At 40.2% G+C, this 18,832-nt stretch overlaps 1 protein-coding gene across 1 annotated transcript in view; it reads left to right on the forward strand.

The window, feature by feature from the left end:
- The window catches only part of MET (MET proto-oncogene, receptor tyrosine kinase), a 69,472-nt gene that overhangs the window by 13,488 nt on the left and 37,152 nt on the right, over positions 1–18,832 (forward strand). Inside the window, exons 2-4 of the mRNA XM_010186169.1 lie at positions 1,662–1,853; positions 13,440–13,574; positions 14,960–15,133. Coding sequence (XP_010184471.1) covers positions 1,662–1,853; positions 13,440–13,574; positions 14,960–15,133 — 501 coding nt within the window. The remainder of the gene's footprint in view (positions 1–1,661; positions 1,854–13,439; positions 13,575–14,959; positions 15,134–18,832) is intronic.

The following is an 18,832-nucleotide window of genomic DNA, read 5'->3' on the forward strand; positions in this document are numbered from 1 at the left end:
CAGAACACACCGTACATTAACAGTTAATACCAAAACTAACACAGCAAACACTTCAGCATGTGGATAACCAAACTGTTAAGTCACTGCTGTATCAGATTTAATCTAGAAGCCTTCTTGCTGTATCATTAGGCAGTGCACAGAGTTTTCAGTTGCTCTTGCTGAGTCTTACACATGTTTTTACCTAAATGATAGAGTAAATTAATGGGGCACCTGGAGAAAAGCTGGCACTGCTGCTGTCTGCAACTCCTAGGGAGCACAGAAAACTTCACCTGCCAGTGCTGTTGCTCCGCAATTCAACAGCAAAGCACTGAGCTATCATGTTGAACATTTTGTTAATAGCATTTTCAATGCCTTGGGTTTTTTTCCAGAATTCACCAGGCTTAAGCTAGCAAGAGATTCTTGGTTCATTGCTTGCTTTCTCATAGTACTTTGAGGAAAAACCAGCTGAATCTAGAAAATAAGAAAACAAAATATTATTCCTGCATGTTCCTAAAGAGTGTGATCCAGATCTATGAAATTTAGTGGAAAAACCCTGACTGTCTTTAAAAGGTTAAATTCAAGCTTTTAAAAATATTTTTTAAAATATGTTTGTAACAACAACAAATCAATAAAAATAGGAAAAACAAAGCTCTCTATTGATTTCAACAGAGGAAGCCTCCATAAGATGCTTTATACATGTTTATTCATAAAGTGCGTCACAGTGGGAACATGCTAGATGACTTCCAAATGTAAACTGGTTAGAGATCCTTCAGGGGGTTCCCAGTTATGATCTCACCAGAACAGATGATGTACTATCAATAGTAATGGAATTATCAGTTAATAGATTACTATTGAATTGTCAGGACAGCAGGTTATATTCTTCTCTAGAGATAACTTAAAGTGTATTGTTCAAGAATTTTTCCAATGAAAATTAATAACATGTAATCTCTATTCCCAGACTGAAAGATAAAATCCTGCAAATGCAGCAACTATTATAGTACACACAAGACATACAGAGATTGGACAAAATAATACATGAGCCATAGATGATCAATACAACAGCCTGAGTAATTATAAAAAGCTGGCTTCCCAATAGTTTCACTTAAATATACAGTCAGAAACACATTTTTCCTGGCTTATCTCCCTTTTCTCTTCCTCCCATCTTTTTCTCCCCTTTTCTGTCTTATCACTGAAAAGGTGATGAAAAGAGAATAGAAGGTGAAGAACACTGGAAATTGCTATTTTAATGCAAAAAAAAGTTTTGAAAACTCGCAACTTTTTACTGAATCATTTTCTAGGAATCACTGTTTTAGAAGCTGATGTGTTAGGAGGCAAGCTCTGTAGTCAAAGAATTCTGAGACCCTTGGAGAAGCAGCATTACAGAAGTCACTAAGAGAAAGGATACCTTGATATATGTGTTTGTACACATATCATCTGGTTAAATGAAGACCCTATGTCTTATTCCCTACAGACAGGATAAAATAAAGTTAAAAGAAGCATTCTCATAAGATTAAGAAGTCGTTGCCTTCCTCATGGAACATCATAACTGATGAAGCCATTAAGTTTGAAATGTTTTAAAATACTTTTTTAGTCAAATGCATTTGTGCTAAATGACTTCACTCTGACAAAGATCTGTTCCTACTCATAAAGACAGTACTCATCTGTACTTCATTTTCTAACAGGCTTTTTCAAGAAATGCTTCGTCTTGCAGAGCACAAGATGATGAATATCGCTTAGAAGTTACGACTCCTTTGCAGAGGGTTGACTTGTTCATGGGCCAGTTCAACAGTGTCCTGTTAACATCAATATCTGTCTTCACCAAAGGGAACCTCACCATTGCTAATCTGGGAACTTCAGAGGGCCGCTTCATGCAGGTAAATACCACTATGACACCTTCACAATAAAGAAACATATGGGAGTTTAGCAGGATGGTGAAAAGTGAGGAGCAGTATTACCACAGTTTAACAGGGCATTAGAAAATTGAAATTCCTGAGTAAAATAGAGCTTCTGGAATATAAACCAAGTGCCTAATAGAGTGTTCAGCATTTTAAGTGTTTGCATGGGCCTTGTAGTTTGGAGCAATGATTTCATGGCAAATTCTACCATGATCTCCACTGAGTCCAGCTGGCTCGGTTCACAGAGCAGTTTTGATCCATACAAACTTGATTTATTTCAAAGGAAAATAAAATGAAAGCTCTGTCTTGGATACACACCAAATATACTCCAACCCCAGCTGGGGCAGAAAGGTCCAAAACAGTGACTGATTCCTCAGAATGCTTCAGATACACACTTCATATGGTCATTTGGTCTAGAGGATTAGATGAAACCTAGTTCAATGTAAAATGCCAAGACAGCTGATAATGTAGAAGCAGGAGCCTCAGCATTAGTTGTTTCTATATACTGATGTGCTGCTTTGGCACCAAATTACTTGCTAATGTACCCGTAGTCTATGCCTCACAGCTGTAGAATTGAGATTAGCTCCTCCTCCACCTACTTTTAAGTTTCTCCAAGTGCATCTGAGATTTTCAGGCTCTGCTCACTCACCTCTCACTCTTCTTCTGGATAGCAGTTCTTCCTGACCTAACGCAAGTTTTCCATAATAAATGGTAAATCACCCTTCTGAGAAGTTTGTCTCCCTTCACTGAGTAGATAACTAATCTAGACAGGCAGATTGTACTACGTGACTTCCTTGTAGGTGACTAACGAAATAAATCTCACCCATAGAGCCAACAGTCATTTAAAATCTTGGCAGTCAAAATCGAACACCAGCAGACAAAATACTTTGAAGGGACCAAGGATCCCCCTCTATTCACCCATCTTGTTTCTAGCACTGTCATCCTGCAATGGCCACCTTGGAGAGCTTGGCTTCCCCAGCTGCCACTGAGTCCAACCTGGACATGCATCTCACCCTGGATCCCTCTTGCACCCAAGAACCTGAGTCCTTTCAGTCTGCCAGTATTATTTGTCTTCTAGTGGGCTTCCCGAAGTACTGTCAGTCTTTGGCCCTTCTTGCTCTGTAGACTGCAGAGAGTCATCGAAGTTGTCCCCCAACCATCATTAACTGAAACCTGATGAGGAGGCCATCAGTTGCTTGAGCCCTTCCAGTTTTCCCATTTCCCATAACCTTCCATTAGGAAATACTTGGGCACATGTAACTTTTCATAAAAATAAACCTTCCTTTCCTTCTCTCCCTTCCCCTCATCCTCTGTCATTAGCACCTGCAGTAAGTAGGGTTATATATTGTCCCCAGTATATGCACACTTTCTGGACAAGGGGAATCCTCCACATCTGTCTTCTGCACAGACTGGACACAGAACCTGCCCCATAATGCAAAATCCGTAATGCTCCTACAGGGAAGCAGGTCAAAGTGATTTACCATGAAGGACAGATTAAAAATTGGAGAAAATCATGTCTTGCTTTCTCCCTAAAAGATAGGAATTCAACAAAATGTGCAGTGACAACCTTGCCAGTTTTACCTGAACTTCCCACGATAACCTTGGTAACTTCAAGCTGCAGTTTGTCTTCAGCACAGGAAAGGCAAATGCTAAGAGCAACACTCGAGCACAGGAGCAACCTATGCTCTGTACTTAAATGTAGATACTGGTTCGCACAGCAAACACAAGCAATTTGTTTAACCTTTCTGAAACCATTTCCTTATCTACAAAATACAGTTAATAACAACTACTGTCTTACTTGCAGCATTTCTTCTGGGCTGTCACAAAGCTTTTAGGGAGGTTTGGTGGAAAGCACAAAGCAGCATTATTTCTATTTGTAACATTCTTTAAATTATTCATTCAAGTCCTGCACCACACACTTCATTCAGACGTTTGCCCAACTCAAGGAACAATTAAAATATTTCCAGAATACTTTTCCCATTCCAGATGCAGTGGCAGATCAAAAGAAAGGCTATTGTGTAAACTGCACATTGCCATTAGCAGAAATATTCTCATCATTGAATTAGACTGCCTTGAGCTACAGGGGAAGTCAGCATTGGGCTCATATTGTAGTAAGTAGGAGCTCTTTCTTGGAGGGTTTGGTCCAACCAGCAGGAGAACAAGCATACTGACTACTGTTAATGACATTACCTCCGAATAAAAGGGTTAGGGCTTTTTTTTTTGCCTTTAATTGATCTTGGAAGAGATACTAGGTCTGTAGGATACAGCAGACACAGCCTTTTTACAGAATTCAATGTTCACTTACATTAAATCTTTTATTTTCCTTTTTTTTTCACTAATAGTTATCTAGGAAGTGCTTTCAAACATGTTCATTAGTAAATGCCTAGCTAAAGCAGATTTGCAGTGTTTCTATGGAAATATAGCTATTAACTGCAATGAGATGGAGATCATTAAAAACTGAGCTATTAAATGACCATTACTGATTTAAAATGGGTTAAAAAAATCAGGATAATCTAACAATGACTTAATTTATCAAAAAGATATCCCCAAACACTTCCACACATTTATTAGCAAAGAAATGTAATGTTCTTTTTAATTTCATTCACAAATGTACTGGAACATATTGCAAAGAATCCTCATTTTTTCACTTATTATGTACCTCACTTTTGCTCAGTCATTTGCACTCATATTTTTAGCTCTTTGTACATGCAAATATTGAATTTTCTTCTGCAGCCCCCTTGTAACTTGTAGCAATTCAGAGTTGACTGTATCCCTTCAAAGACAGTTATGTTTTCAGAGAAAATTAGTTGCAAAATTCTACCTGTCAGGGAACCTGTTTTAGAACTGGTTATATTGTGTTAATGTCTTGAGAATCTATTTTCATGCCAACTATTGAAAAGCAAAAGAAAAAAATATTCATATATAGGTTTCTAAAATTAGAAAACCAGCTCAGCCTTTCTAGTGAATCCAGTTCATCTTGTATCCTCTTTGAAATACCAGACCTTACCATATTTAGACAATTTGGTTTGTGACATAAATTTCAGCACTTGCAGTCATCCATGAGATTAAAAGAAATAGTAATACAGTACCTCTGTCTCTGAGAACTGCACACTGAAGTGCCCAAATATGAAACAGCTTAGTGGAAATAATGAACATTTAATTCACATTTTTCTGTGTTATTTTCGGGTTTCCTTTAATTGTTATGAAACATTTTGTGGGGAAAAAAGGTTTAGAACATAGTGATCAAGCAACTCAAATTGAACTGAAGCTCCAAGCCTGCGTTGTGGAAGCAGGTAGGTGCAGCAGCAAGCTACTGATACTCAACCTGAGAGAAGTTTATTTGAAAAATGTTTTTCATATTCTCCCATTATAAATGCTTATACTTGATCAGCAGCCAACCACTTGATTCTCCTTCTTGTTTTCCTTTTCTTTTTCTTGTCCTTTCATCTCCATGTGCACTTTCTTTTGTTCATCACTTTCTGCCTTCCTGCTGCCCCCTCATCTCTGCCTATTTCCATCCCCATCCATTTTTGTCTCTTTACCACATGACTATAGCACAGCATTGCTGCAAAAGCCAGCAGAAGGTTTAACGTAGTTTCTGAGAACCAAGTTTTTCCTTCTGTAGATGATAGCTTCCTGATTCTGGGATTTTGATGTATTTAGAGATGTAGCATAATTAATAGTTCCCATCTTTACAAGTGATGCCACAGAAGCTTGTGGCATTACCCATCAAAATTGTGCTAATGATGCAACTCAGAATATAGCCTCTATTTCACTTATTTAAAAAAGTTGTCTGAGGAGCCAAAAATACTCAGAATGCAAAAACAGGTATGTTTTATCCAAATGTGGAATACTCACCTGTTGTTTTCTGCTTATGCTTTTAGTTTGATTAAATGTAATTATTCAGTTAAACAGCTCTGGAAGGCACTAATACTGGAAAGGAACTAGCAGCCTCCTTCACTAAATGTTTTTTTTTTCAGCCAAAATCTAAATCTAAAATAAAATTGATCTGGATGGTCCAAATATAGAAGATTCATGAGGCCTTTTAAGAGGATAATTGGGGCCAGGAGGTGAATTCCAAAGCTCTCCTGGAGAGTAATTGCAGCCCAATGACATACTGAGCATGTTTTGGCTGCATCAGAAATGTTAAATCTCTATTTGGCCATGAATAGATTGGAGTTCGTAGTTTACCAAATATTGTAGAGTTTCTATTACAAAACAGAGCAGTAATAATTTTTCTAAGACAGCTGACATGCATGAGACGGAAAAGAAAAATGGTTTTACTTCCTTCCTAAGCTAGAGCCTGACAACAAGCTTTTTTTCCCCTCATTTTTTTTCCTGTTGAGAAGTTGCAGCTGTTTCGGCCTTTCTTATTGTGCTTGTTTTCGGAGTGTGACTGAGAACACAGGCTGAAAGTACAGCTGTTGGGTGCAAAGTGAATCAAGTATTTCACAGTGGTTATTTGATTAGAAAACAGCAGCCAGTCACACTGCTATAGTTGAGGAATCAGATTTTCAGCTGGTGTAAAACAGCCTTACTCTGCTTAAGCCAAAGGAGCTGTGCTGAGAATATGACTCACAACTCGAAAAGATACTTTCATTACCAGCCACTATTTTGGGAAATTAAAGTTTGTCAAAAAAACACTGATTATATACTGAGATAAAATGTCTTCTATTTTTGCTCAGTTCCAAGGTGAATTATTTTTTTCCTGCCTGGAACTTGGTATTATTTCAGAGAGTGACTTTTGAGTGATAAAGAAAAGCATTACGTTCTACAGGAAGGGAAAATCTTTCTGATAGCTCTGGGGAGAGTAGGATATGGGAAAGTTTTACAAGGTTTATTCTGAAAAGCTTACATTTGGTCTGCCCTTAACAATGAGCAAGAGACCAATCCCCTTGATGTACACAGAGGCTGGTTTTTGGCATGATGCTATGCTTGGAAGCAGAAAACTGCCTCACCAAGGTAAAGCCCAAACAGATGAACTGCTTCTTGGTGACCTTCATGAGAAAGAGAGAGATAGAGAAGTTTTCACTGTACATTTTACAACTACTACGGGCAACCACTCTCTTTAGGTGCAATTTTGGCAGCAGGGCCATCTCGTTCTTCTGACTACCAGTGAAACTTAGTGCACAGTGGGGCAACACTGGGCTGTATGTGGAGTGAGGAGCCCCCCTATGCACCCTCTCATCTTCATGGGGCAGTAGGACATCCATGCTGTTGCTTCTGGAGGTAAGGAAAGGGTCTTCCCATGGGCATATATGTGCCTGGAGATGCAGTCAGCCACATGCTGGCTGCTGTCCTGTCCAATCTAGCTGGACATGAGCCAGCTCTAGCTGAGAAGCTGAGTGTTAGCAAAACATGGTCACAGACTGTCATGTCTGAACAGATTCTGGACTGAAAATGGCTTGAGGCACAAGAAGCAAAGCATGATGGCCCCGATCGTTGGAGTGCAGCACGTCACGCAACAGGACACTCACCCTTCTCGGGGCCTCTCTGCACTTGTTAGACATGAAACAATACATAATAATAATAAACCGTATTCTAGGGACCCATTATATCCCTGTATTTTTAACCATATTTTTTAGCTAAAAAAATGATGCATGGGGTTAGAATAAAGGTTCAAGGAGCCCTTGAGTTTTCTGTCTCCGGCAGGGGCATAGGTGAATAAAGGTGAGGTATGAAGTGAGTAAAAGCATGCAGTGATACCTCTCCCAGTACCGTCCTGCTTCTGGCACTCAGTGACCCAGAGATTCCCTAAGCTGGAAATTGCACCCATATCTGGCATTTACTGTTCCTTTATGGACTTCTTTTCCATTGCTCTTTCTTACCATTTTTTGAAATTATTTGTTGTTTTCTCCTCCGTGGTACACCATGACAATGACATCAATAATTTAATTCTGCTTTGAATAGTGAAGAGCTTCCTTTGGGTTTTCCTTAACCTGCTGCCTTATCATTACATTTGGTGTCCCTGATTGTATCTGATGGGGAGTAGGGATGGGGGCCTCACAGATCAATGGTTTGGGGAATTTTCACACACTAAGCATGAACCGGTTGTCTTTCACATCCAATTAGACAGAACACTTGATAAGCACGCTCATTTCCCAGAAATACTTCTGATTAAAAACAAACACCACCATCACAACTTTAACACACATCTCATTTCCCTGAAAAAAGAGAAATTAGCATGTGTCATAGCTGCTTTCATAGATTACATGCCAGGGAACATAATGCATGCTACAGAAATTAGTATAGACAAAAATAATCACATCTGCTTTTTATTTGTAACTGCAATCAAAGCTTGAAAAAATTTGTCCTAGAATTCAGTGAGAGCCAAGCCCTCGGCATTGCTCTCCTCTTGCAAACAGTGAAGTGGCAAAGGCCTTATCGAGGCTCAAAGCCATGGTGCCAATCAGCAAAATGAGTTGCCACAGAGCAAGGAAGTACAGAGCTTTGCATCTTTCTGCATGGTCATTCAAATCCAGTTTATACCATGGTATACTGGAAGCCATTTCCACCTACAGACTGATCAAACTTCTTTTGATCTCGTTTCTGTCCCACGAGACAAATGTCATTACAAGACCCACCAGTGCAAGTGGCAGACCATGCTGGAACCAAGTGCGAAGAGATCAAGAGTGACATCAGCACAGACCTTAAACCTAAGAGAGTCTGAAGAAGGAGTGATGGGATGCCCATGGAGTCATTGCAAAGGTCCTCAGTGCCTGCTGCTGTCCTGCCTCGGTGGTCCAGCAATTCACATGGCTTTGCAGTACTGGCAGCCTGACCTAGTTAAGGCTAAATGCAAATTGCACACATGCATTTGTAGGAATGTGAATAGTTGCAATCTTTCCCTCTTTATCATTTTTAAACCAACATAAAACTGTGGCAAACTCTTGATAAGTAATATTTTCTTATCTATAGCTCAACTTTTAACAGTTTTATATAGCAGTTCTTTCTGTGATAAAGAATGTACCTTAGTGCATTCTGATGCTTACTGATACTAAAATAAATACTGATACTACTAAAAAAAGTATCAGTTATTGCATAATGCAAAATCCATATAGTAAAATAAAAATTAGCACCTTGTGCCAAATAACTGTTTTCAGAGCACACATGTTTTATTAGTCAGTTTGAGTAGAAAAGCTTACATTCCTCAGAGGAGATCCATTATACTCTCCATGGATTAGAATGATATACAGCGTTTAGAGAGCTACATATGTGCTTTTTGCAAGGCTACACTGTATATCCCAGGGCATCTGAGGCGTTACACAATAAAGTTAACCCTGAGCCTATCTCTGCTGGATAATGGCCTACACCTGCCAGACATCTAGGGGAAAAAATAACAGTATGATACTTAGATGGGATTGCTTTTAGAAAGCCTCTCATTTTTGCAGAAGATATTTCAACATGTAGACAGTAACATTTGTAATTCAATCCTGCTGACTAGCAGAGCTGAGCATCAGAATGATTTTTAAAAGAAGCTGTTGCATGCTGTTTTTCAACTCAAGTCATTACAGTTTTAATTTGCCATATTATGCATAAACGAACCTAGAGTCAAGTCTTCTTACTTAACATTAATACTAGCTAATGGCAATGAAATAATATTTAAATGAATTATTTTAATGTTCATGGGCCTAAGTGATCACTGTCTTCCAGTATAAAGGATATATTAATTAATATATTCATTTATTAATCAACTGTTGGCCGTTATTTTAATGAAAGAACTTTGAGCTATGCTGAAAGACCACATACTTTTTTGGTTTTCTCTTAGAGACACAAACTTTGTGTTTGCTTTGAGAAGGTTGTCTGGGGTTGTAGCTACTGATAAGGAATGTGTTTCTAGGAATGGTTACTTGTAAGAACATCAGAAGACCCAGAGGGGTTTAAATGAAGGGTCCATCCAGTTCAGTGCTCTGTCTCCAGCAGTGGGGACAAGTGGATGCCTAAGCACCCAGGGAGCATAGGTAATACCTTCTGCTTCAAGTCTTCAACTGTTTTCCATTCTGGGGATTCCCTGAGCTACTGGGATTTGTCTGTTCAGCTCTGTCCACATACCTGTGGAGTTTCCCTTTGAATGTTTCTTCCTCTTGCATTCACATCCTTTGGCAAGGAGTCCCGCAGGTCATCACATATTGCTGGGAAGTCTTGCTCTTCTGTTTGCTTTGAACCTGACTCTCACTTCTGTCCTTTGATGGTGTTTAGTACTTGTATTAGAAGAGAGTAAATGGTCACTCTCTACCCACTCATGGTTCTGAATGCCTTTTTCATAGCATTTCCACACCTGCCCTACTTCATCGTTGTTCAACACAGCCTTTTGATCATCTTTGTTACCCTTCTCTGAAACTTTTACCATTTTAACATAACTCTTTTTGTCATGAGACAACAAGAACTGCACAGAGAATTCAAGGTTTGGGCAAGCCATGAATTTCTATGACATCAGGACATTTTCTGATTTGTTCTCTAATCCTTTTCTAATAATTCTTGGTTTAATTTGGGTTTGTTGACTGCTGCTGAGCAGGGAGATGATGTTTTCATGGAACTATCTATCATATACTGCTTTAAATTCATCATCTTTGTTGTATTACACCTGCTATTTTATTGCCTTGACACGCTGTCTTGTAAAGTCCTTCTGCCATCCTTCATAGTCTGTCCTCATCCTTATCACCTTGAATACCTCCAGATCGTCAGAAAACTTTGTCACTGGACTGCTCAACCTCTTCTCCAACTCATTTGTGGGTATGCTGAGCAGTATGGATCCCAGAAGTCACCTCTAGTGACTTTTCACTATTGCAAGGACTCACCATTTACTGCTAATGTCTGTTTGTTCTCTTTTAGTCAATTATTTATCAGTACAAGACCTTCCTTCTCTCCTAACTGCTTGAGTGCAGGAATGTAGATACACTTTCATTTCTCTTATGCTCTGGAGAAATATTTGGTTATTAAATTAATTATTAAAATGTAAAATAAAAACCAACAACATCCCCCTCCCCAGAAAAAAGACACCCAAAACTTGAAACCAGCACTTTATAGTCTTTGTAAAGAGAAATCCTTCTGTAGTACTGAATGATTTCCGTGGTAGAAGTAGCCCCTGTATAGTGGTGTGTCCACGGTAGATTAAGGCCACGCTGTACACATACCAGCCCAGTCCCAAGCAATAAAAATCAGAGATTTCTGAGAGCAACACTGGAGTCCTAAGTAGCCTCTTCTTCCTGTTGTGGAAGCTGTCTTCAAATTGCCTTTTTCTTCAGGATTATGTTGGATAAGAGTAAGATAGAATTTCAAGGACTGGGTTGATGCATACAAAAACCACACAGTTATATAGACCAAAAAGAACATTTTTGCATCTAGTATCTGTTATGGCAGCACTGTAGGCTGGTAGATTAGTTCTTGGCAAACTTCAAACTTTTATTCTGTAGTCCCAAATGAGTTAGGAAGTGTAATTTGAGCTCGTTGTATGTCATGAGGTCAAAGTCTGTTCAGCTGGGCTTTGAGCAGGTGATTTGACTACCAGCCTCAGTAAAATAAAGGTCAGTCAGTGTTTAAAGTACAGAATAAATTTTCCAAGATTGTAGAGATGGGATCCAAATTTTCATGTATTGCTGTGAGGTTGCAACACAGATGTGTTTAAAGGGTTAACACTGTGGCTCAATCAGAAAGAATGCTTGGCAATAAGAGGGAGACTGGATTAATGATAGAAAAGAATTCTTAGCATTTTATAGCAGTGGGTATTCCAGATGAGACATGGCTAATGATCAACGAAAAAGGTATTTGCAGCTGTGGTGCTACCTCTCCCCATAATGCCAACATCAATCAAGCTTTTTCATGCTGCTTTGTAGTCCATTCTATTTTTCATTGTCCTGAATATAAAAACAGAGCTTACGTCCTAAAACACTGAGTCGGAGACCATACTTCTATGTCACCAAAAATGATCAGACCTTATTGATTTCTAAAAGGTGCCCCTTCTGTACTGTGAAACAAACCCATAACAAAGTCTTCAACAAAGTCAGTTTCATTTATTAATAAAAAAGCCTCTTGTAACCCCAAACTGTAAATATCTCTGGGATATGAAGCAGGTTTTGCTGTGAATTGACTGGTCATATATTTTATTTAAGTCTTGAATTACAACAAAACATCAGCTGTAATTACAGCATCTCTAAGTCTAGTTTTGGAGTCAGCCATTTTGTTGAAAGACCTTGGCAGTGCGAAAAGCCAGTGAAATCGTGTAAGTCAATGTCCTAGCTGTTCTGATGTTGCCTTCGGAGTCAGAAGAAAAGCTTCATTATAGTAAAAAATTAAACATTTGACATACAAGTTATTTCCAGAATGGCTTCAATCCTTTTAAATAATGAATCCCATTGAATCTCAACTTCTCAGCAAATGTTGATTATCTAAATTCCTTAAGTAAACTACACATGATGCAGCTTTTGAAACATGAACATGATCTTCCTTCATGTAAACAATCCTCTGCCTTTGTTGCCTGATGCTATCACATTTGGGCGCACATACTTATGGATTGCAGGCCCCAGCCTATAAAATCTCGCTATCGAATATCCACCCCAATCTGCAGATGCTTTATGCCTCTGCTTAACAGCCATGACTCATCCCATTAAAGCCAACAAAGTTACAGTAGTAAAGTTAAGCGTGTGTTTGCAGGAATAGGCCCGAATTCTCAGAAGTATTTAGGTAACTCAAGATGCAGAGAGATGACTAGTGGGGGAATTTCATACCGGTGTGACTAATCTCTCTAAGATCTCCTAAAAAGAGAGAGAGAGAGAGAGAGAAAGGGCTCTTGCAAAGGGGCTTCAGGACAGCTGAATTAGGCTCCTGTTTTGGAGCATCTTCCAAAGAAGCCTCCAGCAATCCCTGTCATTTAAGAAGTGCTCTGTCCTGAGCACCTGACTCCTGCGGAAATCAGCAGGAGCCAGACCTCGGGGTGCCCAGCCATGTCTTGCAAGGATCTGGTCTGCAGCAACAGCCCCCTTGCCAGTTCTGGGCATGGAGCTCCGTGTGGCTCCGTGGCACTGCTCACAGCCACAACCTGCGCCTGCCATAGTTTTGCACTGTAATGGCCTCAGGTGCGTCAATACCAGATATTGTTGACACAGGGTGAAGTTTACTTTTCAAACTGAAGGACCAAAGTTAAAATAAATAGAAATACCTTTGGCTTTTGAAGGCCTGAAGTTTTAAGATTCTTTTAAATAGACATTGTAGATAAAATTCTGCTTTCTTAAGTGTACAGGACTGACTAAATGTCACATCTTTATTTTTTATGGTTGATTTATAAATATGTGAAATTAAAGGACTAGAAAACATGCAATGACTCCTTCATATTTGAATAAATATGATGTGTTTTGAGGCTTCTCCAACAGCCATGATTTTGCTGTGTTAAATAAAGTAGATTTTATAGCGCTTTAATCAGATCATGATGGAACATTATGCAAAATATTATGCAATGTAATGCACAGTAATTAATGCAAGCAGAGAAGTGGTAGGAACGTGAGACTGCTAAGCAGCATGTATTTGTGTCACACACTGCCTGCTGATTTTCCCAATTTCTCTCTTTCTTAGATAGTGGTTTCCCGTTCAGAACCCACAGCTCCACATGTCAGCTTTCAGCTAGACTCCCACCCCGTCTCTCCACAAGTCGTTGTCACGAATTCATTAGCAGATGATGGCTATACCCTGGTAGTGACTGGGAAAAAGGTGAGTGGTTCATAGCCTAATCCTTCTGTGCACTCTGTAAACCTGCCTTCAGAGCAGCAACTTTCAGAGAAGCTATTCACACCACTGCTTTATGCTCTGCATCCTCCCATTATCATTCCCTTGGGAACATTGAAGGGGCAAGTTTCCTCCAAGATCTTTTTTTTCTTCACCTACTAAACAAACCGACTACCTAATATTGAGAAATGTTTAAATAATGTAAGAGCTGTGATATAAACCACAAAAAACAGGAAATACAAATTTTGAGGCTGAAACCCTGTCCTTAATTCAAGTGCTTGCAAAGAAAAAATACACAATGGCTTAAGGAAAGAATGGTGCTCAGTTTCCTGGCTTTTGTTGGTTTGTGTCATAACATTATAACTTTTTAAGGAGGGGTGTGTGCAAGAGTTACATGGGTGTGTTTAAAACTGGAAGTCAATGTTCACAGTAAGGTTGGAAAATTACTTCAGCATGTAGTCTACTAAGGGTTAATAAAAGATGAAGAGCTGTCATAAATATGCTATTGTCATAAGTAGGTATGCATTGCAGAATGGGTTTAAAACATCAGCAGATAATATTACAGATAATCCTAAACGATAATCGTAAGCAGTAGTTTGACCTCTTGAGTTCCATAAGAATTTACAGAAATACGTCAGCCATTAGTAAAGATGGTTATTAATCATTTACTAGAAATGTATGAGATATTTATAAGAGTAATCTTCAAGGAAATGTCAAAAGTAAGTTTAAGGAAGGTACTGAAGTGTAAAGAAGTATGATGTACTTATATAGTAATGTAATTGCATACTGATTTTGACTAAAAATAATTCTTATGTATTTAGAGTGACTATCATCTTAACTATCCTGATATTTTATATAATATAAATTTTAATTCATATTTTAGGTATAGTATAGGTTGTTTGATGCTAGGTGTTAAAAATCAATTAGATGGGCAGTCACATGCTGTGTGTCAGATATTAATACAGCCTCACCAAAGTTGAAATAGCTATCATGCCTGTTTTTACAAATGTATGAACTAAGGCATACTGAGACACGCTGCTATTTCCAAGAACTAGTGCAGAATTGGGAGGAGCACATTGCTGTTTTCTTTTTCCATCAGCAAAAAATGCTATCTTGCTGTAAACACCAGATGCTGGTAGTAACTGTATATAACATTAAGATGCCTTTAGGGTTTCTCCCTAGTGAATTTAAAATCATGTCAGTTAAATTACTTATAAGATCCTATAATTACTGAGCTAAAGAGAAGTTGAACCGCGGCTTGCACATCTGAAATCTGAGTAGCACCACAGTGCATTGCATAAATAGAGACTCTCCTTGCCACTTAGTTTATGTATTAAAAGGATCTGTGCATCATGTCTTTTCATCGACAGATAACGAAGATCCCGCTGAAGGGGCCGGGCTGCCACCAGTTCAGGTCCTGCAGCCAGTGCCTGCTGGCGCCGGCCTTCGTGCAGTGCGGCTGGTGCAGCGAGCAGTGCCTCAGGTCTGCCGAGTGCCCTGGCGGTACCTGGACCCAGGAGACCTGCTTGCCTAGGGTTTATGAGGTAAAATGGTGGATTTCTCATATTTATCTTTGAGGGGAGAACATGCTCTGTGGACATTTTCTGTTTATTTTTATGCAATTATGATAAATGAAAGGTCTGCTCCCCTTGACTTCCCTCAGCCTCAGCGTCAATTAAAGCCTCTGGCTGGACGCACATGCAGGCTCAGGGTGGACAGGTTTGTCTGATTATCCTGGCTTGCCACAGCAGAGCCACAGCCCTGCGTAGCACTCCTGATGGGGGAACGACACAGGTCTGAGCCAGCCTGGTGGGGATCTAATGGGAAAGAAGGAGTACCCTTCCCCTCAGACCCAGCTCAGAGGGAGGAGGTGGAGGAAAGCACTTCCCGTCCACAGCTGCCACAGCCTGATCCAATGCAGAATGTCTCTGGCCCCCACTCCTCGTCTGTCCCCATGCTGGCTCCAGTGCTGGAGGAAAGGGTGGTGTGGAAAGGTCCCTCTTTCCGCTACCTAAGCTCTACAACAGAGCTGTCACCCAAAACACCCACCTGGGGGAGATGTTTTTTTCCTAATGTCCCTCCCCAGCTCCTTGTTCCCATGGGTCCTCTTGCCACTGAGGGGGTCGAGCGGGTGGCTGAGGCCGCCCTGGGATGGGGGACAGCCAGGGGCTGTGGCCAGCTGGCCAAGGCCCATAAAGGGTGTGCGAGAACAAAACCACACAGGCGAGCAAGAAGAGTCACACTGGCGCGTTCCTGTTTTCATTTAGCTATGGTTAACGCAAGATTCATACTGGCCGGCTGTACATGTAACCAAATCATCCCCTGTGAAGTGTGACAGAGCTGTGAAGGTGGAGGTTTATGGGCAGTAAACTGACTAGGAAATCAAGGGAAGGACAAGCATAAAACTTTCTGGTAGCACTTACACCCACTGACTTTTGTTAGTGCATTTAAACTACACTATTTAGTTAAAAATACATTTTCCTCTATGAGCATACAGCTTATAAACACGGATTAAAATCTGACAAGTTAAACTCCCAAACAGAAAGAGAGGCAACATGGTTTTTTAAATAAATAATGTATTTCTTTCAACCAGGCAGATGATTTCATGTACAGCAACTTTTTAAAGAGTAGACAGGCAAAACTGCTTATAATGTAGAAACACATGTTTGCAGGTTTGTGTTTTTTTCTTTTCTATGTTCACTTTTCAGATACAAAATTTAAGGCTAACACAGGCAAAATTCAATGAAAAAACAATGAAGCAATATATTAATCGAACTCAAAATGGGTAGAAATGGGGGGGGTGTGCCTTGCCTTCCATTGTCATTTACCTTTGGGCAAAGGAGCTGTAAAAATATTGCAGATGCAGAATGTGAATAGTTCCCTTTCACGTTACACAAGAATACACTTATTTCAAAAAGGCTGGATTAGATGATCAATTAGTCTTTTCTGGCTTTAATTTTTATGATATTATAAATCAGAAGTTCAAAGAGATGCACTGCAAATTACTCCTGGTACGTTTTTATATACCTCTGCAGGTCCAAGCCACTTACACCTGTCCTTCACAGCTCGTTTTGTCTTTCCTAGACCTCAAGCACAAGTAGCATACCTTCGTATTTTTTCTTGGCAAAACTTTCCCGCAGTGGCTGTGTATTGCCTTTCCTCCAAAAAGATTTGTAAGGCTCTGATCCGCTTAGTTTCTGATTTTTGGAGGTGCTGAGCTCATATAGCCCTCTTTAATTTAAATTCTGTGTGCACTCAGCAATTTTGTGAAGCAAGTGCCTGGAGCCCATGCAGTGATGCTTAGACTGACTGGTGCATCCTGAAGGCCACCTCTGCAGTCCTTGTGAAGTCACGGGGAGGACTCATCCAGGGGAGAGCCCCTTGGACATGGGGCGGTGGGAGCAGGCATGAGGCTGGTGGGTGCTCTCCTTCCCCATGTGGCTCAGCCTTGCCTGCTCAGCACAAGCCCAGTCTACCCCTGTAATGAATATGGATCTGTGGCACTGATAGATCTTAAAGTGAATCTCGCATTACAGCGTGCCCACATTGGTGGAAGTTGCTTCTAGAAGGCTTGCAAGGAAAAAAATGCAGCTGAGTACTTTAATCCCTTTGGATTGCTAGCTGTTAAGACAGACTTCATGCTCTACTGAACCATGACATTTAACATTATTACTGAAAAAAATATAAAACAGATTATTCATCATCTTCTGATCTGTCTTTAAACCCATATGCATAAAATATGAGGAACAAGCTTGTTTTGTTCCTAACAAACAGAGGATGACCTGCTTTGCATAATATCTGAAATTCAGTCCGAAACCCCCTAATATTTTGCAGCTTTCAGAGGGACAGATTGCTTGACATATGTCATATGATCGCTGTAACCTGAGGGGAGCACAAAGCTTCTCCGAGGGTCAGGCCCAGTGGACGTTAGCTAAGTCTTCAACAAAGTCTTCCCAGGTTATTACACAGAATGATGTGCAATGGCTGGGGGGTGGGGGGGGGGGGGCGGAAGGGATTTTTCTCTCAGGAGGGATGGCAGAGAAGAAACCCAGCATTATCCCATGCAGTCCTGCAGATCCTTCGAGTCTCTGCCCTGCTTTAAGCACTGCACAGCACCCTGCAGCATGCATTATTAAGCAGCCCTGCACCCCATCACTGTGGGGAGCACAGAGCTCCAGCTGCTACAGACAGCGGGGCTGGTGCCAGGACATGTCCTCCCCAAAGCCCAGCTCCCACCCCGTGCCTCGGCACTGTACCCCACTCCCATCCATGCCTCTGCCAGCAACAGTACTTGTGTTTGTCAGCCTGGACAGGTGGTTCCAGAGGAGAGCCCAGGGACTTGGAGAAGGTTCCTCAGACATCCCTTGGTGCTAGAACAAATTGCTGGCATCTGCATGCAGAGTTGCACTGAAAGCTGAATGGCATAAAAGAAGAAATAAATTCGTCTCCCTTTTTTATTCTTTTTTGCTGTTAGAAACCTAACACAGTTTGTTGTTGTGAGTCATTTTAGCTGGCTTTGTCTCAGATCTATCACAAACATCAGGCCTTCTGCTGCCTGTTTAAGTTGGAGGTTTCGCTGGAAATTTCACATGTGGCATGTGCATGTTCTTGCCTCTTAATTAAAATGAATGGGCTGTTGAAACTTCAATAAATAGATATTTTCATCCAACAATTTGTAACGTATGTGACTGGATATTAGCATAATGGCTGTCAACATAAACAAAAGGGAAAAACAGTGCTTTAAATTTTTCCAAAAAGAAAAAGAAAAGTTAACTTTCTCTCCCTTCACCCAAAGTCCAGAGAGTAGCAGGGACAAGCAGAGTGTCAGGCCTTGCAGCAGGACTTGTTCTGTGTTATCAGTGCCTTTTCCTTGCTGTTGAGAACTTCTGAATCCTGAATTTTGTACCATTTATAACTGATCTAGGTTTTGCTTACTTTCTGTTACTACCTGCATGATATAAGCACCCAGGAGATGCCTATGTATACCTCAGTTGAAAGTCCAGGAAGTTCACTATTCATTCCTGTCAACTGTCCCAAAAGAAATTCTGCAACACTACATTTGACTTTCAGTGGTTACATCATGCAGAACAAGTGGAATAAAAATAAAGAAATTAATAAAAACACTCTGGGAAAATCTCTGCAGAACTTAAATAAAAAAGTGTAATATTTGGTTTATTTTTTTGCTATCTATGTAGAAGACTTGCCTCCTAAGTTTGCTGGCAAAATGCAGTAAATACTTCCAC

Source organism: Mesitornis unicolor, unplaced genomic scaffold (genome assembly GCF_000695765.1).
Source record: "Mesitornis unicolor isolate BGI_N332 unplaced genomic scaffold, ASM69576v1 scaffold42756, whole genome shotgun sequence".
Lineage (NCBI taxonomy): Eukaryota > Metazoa > Chordata > Aves > Mesitornithiformes > Mesitornithidae > Mesitornis > Mesitornis unicolor.